At 31.5% G+C, this 8,335-nt stretch overlaps 1 protein-coding gene across 1 annotated transcript in view; it reads left to right on the plus strand.

The window, feature by feature from the left end:
• LOC106784745 (membralin) overlaps nucleotides 1-8,335 on the plus strand; it is a 62,416-nt gene that overhangs the window by 8,614 nt on the left and 45,467 nt on the right. Inside the window, exon 9 of the mRNA XM_014744597.1 lies at nucleotides 4,870-4,953. Coding sequence (XP_014600083.1) covers nucleotides 4,870-4,953 — 84 coding nt within the window. The remainder of the gene's footprint in view (nucleotides 1-4,869; nucleotides 4,954-8,335) is intronic.

An 8,335-nucleotide genomic window follows, 5' to 3' on the forward strand; every position in this document is an offset into this window, starting at 1 on the left:
ATGTATTTTTAATAATTAAATTAATGATAATTAATATATTTTTTTTTTTTTTTGATATACGTCTATACGAATTTCGATGTAGAAATAATTTCAGGAAATATAAAAGAGAAGATGATGATGAGGGGGTTTCTTCTTTTTTTTTTTTTTTACAAAGATATAAGTTTGGAACAATTAATTATTTATGCGTTTTCTTTCCTTAGATAATTATTGTTTTTATCATGAAAATCTGATAAAATGTTAGGCTTCGATTTTAATGGATGCGTAACCTTCGACATTAATTGAGTTCGAGTCAACGTTTGACATGAATTATTTATATTTTCTAAGAATTCGCAGGAAACAATGTTTGTTGGTCAAAGTCTTATTTAAGTGAACGATGTCGTAGAATTTGTTGATAATATTACAAATGCGTAGAAAATATTGTGCTTTTATGTTAGAGAATTTTTCTTCTATGTCTCCCCACCTCACCCCCTCATTATCCCCCCCATCATCCTCTCATAATTATCAGTATCGTGAATACTCGTGAATTCTCCGAAAAACATTTTAAAGAATTAGCATTTAATCGAATTGCGATAAGATAATTAAGCTTGACACATTTCGTAAGTTAATTGCAATAATAATGTATATAATAATAATAATAATAATAATAATAAAAAGACTTGTTATTAAAATATTACGAATCTGTATTTGTAAGAAACAACAATAAAAAAGAAAATATCATCGAGGAGCAGGGGAGAGAGAGGGGAGAGTGGGGGAGGAGGAGGAGGGTGGTTGGTAATTATTAACGATATTTCTTCTGGCAATAAAAAAAAAGAACAAAAAAAAAAAGAAAATGTCCGACTAAACGATATAAGAATATTTTTATTTTAAAAACAAATTTTTATCCCCAGATAAAGAAAGAATAGTATCTTTCCAAAAGGAATCACATTTTTCATGTTATGATGTTGTGTTTGATATTTTAGATTGTTTTTTTTTTTTTTTCTACCGATATACGTATAATACAGAGAGCAAGAGAGAGAGAGAAAGAGAGAGAGAGAGAGAGTTCGATTGTTTACAGGATGTCGAATCTTTTTTCTCTTGGTTACATATAAATTTGACCCATGGCAAAATCGAAGGGGGTGGGTGGTTCGGTGGGTAGTCAGCAAACATCTTCGAAAGCAAAGGTATCTTCTAAATCGGTATCTTACTCGTCGTGTTTCCTTCCTCTCGGTATCAGATCTTTCTCTCTCTCTCTCTCTCTCTCTCTCTCTCTCTCTCTCTCTCTCTCTCTCTCTCTCTCTTTATGTGTACGTCTCAAGCTAAGTTTCTTCTTCAAAGCTCCTGCCAACTTCCTGGAATATCGCTTTGTACCTTCCTACCGCTCGACTTTATCTTTGAACTAGACGACCGATTGGAGGAAAGGGGGATGTTCAATTTGTCATTTTGTTTGACTAACGCTTTGGTGATGCTCCGTTTCGTTAAGACGATCGATCCGTTGAATTTAACAAAAAACATTAAAAATATTGTGAAAAAAGGATACATATATATACATACACATATGTGTATGTATTTGTAATATACAGTTTTTAAACGAATTACCATAGTAATATAATTATATATATATACATTATATATATTATATACACATATATATATAAAGAATCTTTCTTCTATGTCTCCCCACTCCACCCCCTCATCCCCCCAACATCCTCTCATCCCCTCATAATTATCAGTTTTGTATTTATTTGTAATATATAATAATATTGTGTGTGTATATAAATGTATATGCTCATAATTATGAATGTGATCTAATTGTAAGTTAAAATTTAAAAGAAAAATAGAAAGCATAAGTTTATATCAGTTATTTCACATGAAAATATTTTAAATGAAATTTAATTCAATGTAATTTTCACAGTATTGTTAAAAATGAATCGTTTTTGTTTCAATGTTATATATATAGAATTAATTTAGTGTTCTTTAAATATTTCGAAAGAAGAGATATATGATTTATGGTTTGACCACTTTCATAATTACGAGGCACATATATATATTTCTACAAATATTTATTATTAGATCGTAATACCATCTGTGAGATAGTTTAAACATTTAGATCACGGAAGTTTATTTTCGTAAGGTAATCGTTTGAAATGCAAATTTGTATTGAAAAAACAAAAAAATCGGTGTTATCCTATCTCTCTCTCTCTCTTTGCACAGTTATTTCTGTGCTTTATTCTTAGAATTTCGGATGTTTCATATTTTGTCAATTTTTATTAAAGTATTTTTTGCTATTATATATTCCATCGATGTTTATTTTCGTCTTTGTTATCTTATCGTTTCTAGTTTTTTAACAATCAACTTTATTATCCGAATTGTCTATCAATTTTCATTCTTTTCGAATATTATCATTATTCCGAGTCCTTGGGGGAAAAAAGTCACCTTTCTCGTTATCGTTTCTTAGATAATATATACTCATTGTCAGATATTCTGTGTCGTCTCGAAGATCGATATTATCGATTAAGTTTGATCGATCTTGTTGACAACTCGAGTATCTTGAAATCTTGTTTTGATCGATTACACGGATATGGGGGGGGGTGGAGGGAGGGAGGGAGGAACGTTCTCATTTAAGTGTGAAAATGATTCGATATTGTATCTCTGTGTATATATGCACACACATTTATGTGTTTGTAATAAACAGGATATTAAAAATATTAATTTTTTAAATAGAGACAAGAGAGATAAAAAGCAACGTCTCAAAACGTTGAACGTGACTTTACATTTTGTTTTATTAATCAAACATTTCAAGTTATAATACGGGTTCATCGTACTCTAATCGAAATATGTTATTTTTTTTCGAGTGTATCGATACTTAAATATGACCATTAGTGTCGAGTATCTTTTAATTAATACTTTTTCTTTCTTTCTTTATTTCTTTATATTGTTTTTATAGCACGTTTGTTTTGATTTTCTTTAGCAAATTCTTTCGAATTATCTTTTCTCATGGAAAAGAGAACGCGCGAGGGGGTTGGAAACAACGAGGACGCGCGTATATTGCTCTGACGGGGTAGAAAAGAAAAAGAAAAGAAAAGAAAAAGAAAAAGAAAAGATGTTAGTATGCGGTAAACGAGATAGTTGGTGTGTGTGTGTGTGTGTGGTTTGTACGTAGAAAACTGTGTTATAAGTAGAGGGGACTAGAAGTAAAAGACGCCATGGAGTTTTTAATAACCAACCGGGGAACGGCAGTTAGTTGGCGATAACTTAAAATCTAAAATTCATTGAATCTCTCCAGGACTGTCGAGAAAATTTGTAACCGACGATGCACCTCGTATCGTAAAAAAAAAAGACACCAGGGAGGACACGACGCATGGAAATAAAGGAAAAAAAGAATATGTGTGTGTGTGTGTCTGTGTATGAGAGAGAAAGAAAAAAAGTAGTAAGAGAAATTTATGCATAATCGAAATATTGTTTTAATTTTGATCTCGTTGAAATAGATGTGTTTCAAAACTTCTTCTTCTTCTTTTTTTTTTATTTAAACAATTTGAAAAATCAATTATTTCTTTTTTTTTCTTTACATTGATACAAGATTGTTAATCTTACGATAGAGAATATACGCGAGAGAAAATACACAAAAAAAAAAAGGTGTAATTTATTTTAAAAAATCATCTAGAAACTTGCGTGACCACCACCCTACCTACCTCCCTCCCTCATTTCGTATTTCTTATAATTTTTTAATATTCTTATTCTTTCTTTTTTTTGATCGTTCGTGCATTTTTAACATGGTGTATCCGATGATCAAAGAAAGATAGTGAGAGAGAGAAGGGGAACGTGATAGAGATAGAAATACGTATTAGTTCGTCTAGAATTACTCAGTACGGATTTTGGTTTTATCGTGACGATGGTATACAGGTAACGGGGAGGAATGGGGGTGGGTGGGGAGTAGGGTAACGCGAACTTCGAGAGAATTTAAATCAAGATTGACAAAGTTTTGAAATTAATTTTTATCGAGTTTCGAAGTGTCCTTCCTCCCCTGGTTCTTTCTCGAACGCTTCGACCTCGATGCCTTCAGAATGAACGTTCCACTTTCATAATAACCTCCTGCCAAGCGAAGATACTCCCCGGAAATCTAATAAATATTAAATTCATAGATATACTTTTTTTTTCTTATTTTTTATTTTTTTTTTTTTTTTTTTACACCGGGAATGCACGGCATCGATGATATTATGTTTCATTGAAGTATCGTGTGTAGTATGTATTTCTCAACGATATCATGAATTATGTATACATTTATTCTATGATTATTATCTTGTTGGCTTTTCTTTTTTATTTTTTTGCTTTTTTTATTCTGATTATTTATTTCATGAACTCTCTCTCTCTCTTACGTGTATTTAATTTAAAATCATATTTATACTATTTTTTTGTATGCTCATAATTATGTAACTGGTTTAAGTCAGAATTAAAACAAAAAAAAACATGATGATTTATTAGTTATTTCACACATCATACATTATTTTTAAATTATATTATAATTCAATGTAATTTTAATGTGATATTGAAAAAATGTGTATTTTAATTTAATATAAAAATAATATAAAACAATCTGAGGTGGGATTTACTGATCGTCTCCTTGTTAGATCACTTTAATAATTAAAACAATAAATTCAAACAAATAGGATATATTTTATTGTTGTTGTTGTTGTGTTGAGAAACAAACGAATTACTTGTGGGTAACGTTGTTCAATTTTTCTTGTAAGTCCATTTTAAACACTCAGGGCTCAAAGAAGGGTAGGATGATTAAAAATTCGATTAATGTCACGTAAAAAATGAACGAAAGAAAAAAAGAAAGAATGAGAGAGAGAGCCTATTATTAATCGATAATCTGTTTTTATTCTGTTACAGTGGATCTCTTACAAATGTTGGAATTCAACATGCCGGTGTCGTTTCCAGCTGCATCTCTTTTAACGGTTATCCTGGCATTGGTCGGTGAGTATAATATCAAAAGGAAAGAAATAAAATAAAAATAAGTATCCTTTACTTTTCTTTTCTTTTCTCTTTTCTCTTCTCTTCTCTTTTTTTTATTTTTGTCTTTTTTTGTTGTTGATATTCACTCGAACACTCAGGGTAATATTAAACACTCAGAGTATTTCGTTATCTTGACGAAAATTTAAGTAAAGTTTGTTTTCGTAACTTTTGGCATTTAATCGAGTTAAACGTTGGACATCGTCGAGTTTAGAAAGAATAAAGCGAATAAGTTGAAGTTGAAGTTGAAGTTGAAGTTGAAGTTGAAGAAGAAGCAGAAGAAAAAAAGAACCTCCACATTTACACACACAACCAATGCACAGAAAGAAAGAAGAGTGAGAGAGAGACACGTACAAAGGATTCAATGAAATATTTAAGGTCTCCTTTTTTACTAAATCAGTAACGGTGGTGGCGTGTTTCGAGAGTCTCTTCGTTCCCTTGTCGGTACGACGTTAGCTCTGTTACAAAGCTGATTGGCCGGGACGGTTAACCGAGGATTCTGCATAAATTTCTGATGAAGGCGCAACAGTTGGGTAACCCGCTCGAAGTCCATTTAGGAAGAGGTCGTCATACGGGGGTGGTGGTGGTGGTGGTGATGGTTGGTGTTGTACTGCCATAGTCCTCGTTATCCTCGTTCCTCCTCGTTTCGATGCCCATTTCCATTTATTTCAAAATTCCTGTTAAAGGATCATACTGTTCCTTCTCTCGTCCGTTAACGATTCATTCATTCTCGTAATATTCACGAAAATATTCAATAATTTTACATTTATCATCAAATGAACACAATCATGCTTCTCGTTGTTGTTGTTGTTGTTGTTGTCAGTCTTTATAAATCAATGTTAACACTTAAACATTAATAATATAATTTGACAAATGTTTCATGAGAAATCAAAGTTTCTTTTTTATATAAATATCTATTATAATATTATTCATTTCTATATCAAAAAATTTTGTATAATGTTAACGATTGTTGTTAGATAATTAGACAAATATACATATATATATGTATTAATATTATATACTCGAACATATACATACATACATATATATATATTTTATACAACTTATAAGTCGGTGGTATATACTATACGTTGGTCGGCTTTTCATTGGCTTATCCTAAAATTCTCTACTCGTGTTTGGATGGTCCGATGGTATCGTAGGGCCACCAGTTGCACGAGAGCCAGCAAAATGGCAAGAGGAGCGTTAAATTTCCGGATTCACGTTGCTGACTGTAACCCTCTGCTACTATCTCTCTCTCTCTCTTTCCATTTCTATGTATGTGTGGTGGATATACGTGCAAACGTATATTGGGTTTAGAGAGGGTAGGACTTGTAGAAGGAAAGGAAAGTAAAGGAAAGGAAAGGAAGCCTCAGGGAAGTTGTTATCTGAAGTAATGGGTTCCGGTTCCTGTGTCGCTTCCTGCCCTTCATCCGTCATCCTTCTTCGAGTTTCTTCTCTGAAAATCCTCACGATTTCCTTCGACCCTCTACAACCAAACCTTTACCTTCCCCTTCTTTCCTTTCCTTTACTTTACTTTCCTTTACTTTACTTTACTTTACCCTTTTTACTGCATACTACCTTACTCCCGTTTTACTTCGAACGCGTGGTAACGAGTTTTATAGAACATCCGAATGCATTCGTACAAAAATACATATTGCAGTTCTTTTTTTTTTTTTCTTCTTTCTCCCAAACCTATGGGGAAAGATTTTTTTTCGGCTGTCGAACTATTTTCGTCTTTTATTTGAAAACACGAAATTGATTTTTTTCCATTTTAACAATCAAATTTTTCGCTAAAACTCGCGAGGATCGAATTCGAATGATTTGTATAGATATGTTAATTATAATTAATATTTGTATTTTATTTGTTGAATTAATATTATTCTCGTGGAAAATAACGAAAATAACTTTTTGGTTATATTGTTAAATGTATGTATGTATATATATGGGGTATTATTTATGCTAGTTTACATCGTGATTTAATCGACGCCCTGAAATGATGCGTTCCAACGATCTAACATCGTTGTGAAATCGTCCACGCGTCATTCAGCATTTACTTCAGCTCGGGAACAGCGATTTTGCATAATGGAATGTCAAAAGAACGGAGAGTAACCGGCAGAAAAGCGTATTAGTAACGCATGATCGACCACCCAACATGCTGTAAACGCATTCTCAAGAGTACCAGCAACATGTCGCATTCTTTATATTGTTTTCTCTTTCATCCATTTAACAAACAGAGAGATTCTGACTTTTCTGAAGTTTTTCTCTCGAGTTAAGTTATTCCATCGAATTTTTCTTCGATTTTCGTTATTCTTCAGAAGAATATTAAACATAATAACAAAGTTATATATACTTGCGCTCTTCTGTAAGAATCTGATATTTTCAAAGTGTTTCTTTTCTTTTTTATTTATTTATTTAAACAACGTTCTCGTATATATATTTTTATTTCTTTTTTTTCCACCCCGTTTTTCGGAAAAATTCTTGATAATATTAAAAATTCGTTGAAAAATATCGTGACAAAAGATTAATCATTTAAAATATAAATACATAATATAAAACATTTTTTTTTACGTGGTAGAATAAATTTAAATTGTGTGTAAAAAAAAAAAAAACAGATTACAATAACGCGTATCAGATTTTGTGCATAAAACTGTGGGAATTGTTATTGGGGGAGGGGGGGAAACAGAAGAATTGTTTGATATATTGTTAGAATCTATTGTTTGAAGAGTATTTCGAGAAATGGTCTACACGTGAAAATAACTTTCAAAACGTTATTCACACGTATATCCAACACATATATATAAAGGCCACACGAGTTGACCGCTAGTGAAATGTAGGAAAACAGGCTTGTCAAACGTACAGCTGTTGGGATCGTTGTTTCCGGTGGAAATGTTTGATGAAATTTCCAGTGGTCCATTGGTCGTCGTCGTCGTCGTCATCGTCGTCGTCGTCGTCGTAGTAGTTGTCGAGAAATTTGTAGAGGTACATACATTATGAGGTTTGTATCTCTGTCAACAAAGTGTCGATGTGTTGTTTCTGATGGTACGTAAATGGCCATGGAGAGAATTATGTTTCTCTAATAAATAATAAATATAATAATTATATTCAATTTTCATTTAATTGCGTAATAATATTTATTAAATCATTTCTCAAATTTTATTCTTAATATTTTTAATTATTTCATATTATTTTACACACATATTGTGATACAAAGATATTAAAAAAAAAAGATATAGTAGTGTAGAATAAATCTATATATCATTCAGTGTAGTAACAAATATAATATAAAATATTATGTTAAGAAAAATTTATTAAGTGTAAATAACTTTTGGAACGATCTAACTACTTA

Source organism: Polistes canadensis, unplaced genomic scaffold, assembly GCF_001313835.1.
Source record: "Polistes canadensis isolate GaletaPanama2010 unplaced genomic scaffold, ASM131383v1 scaffold_40, whole genome shotgun sequence".
Lineage (NCBI taxonomy): Eukaryota > Metazoa > Arthropoda > Insecta > Hymenoptera > Vespidae > Polistes > Polistes canadensis.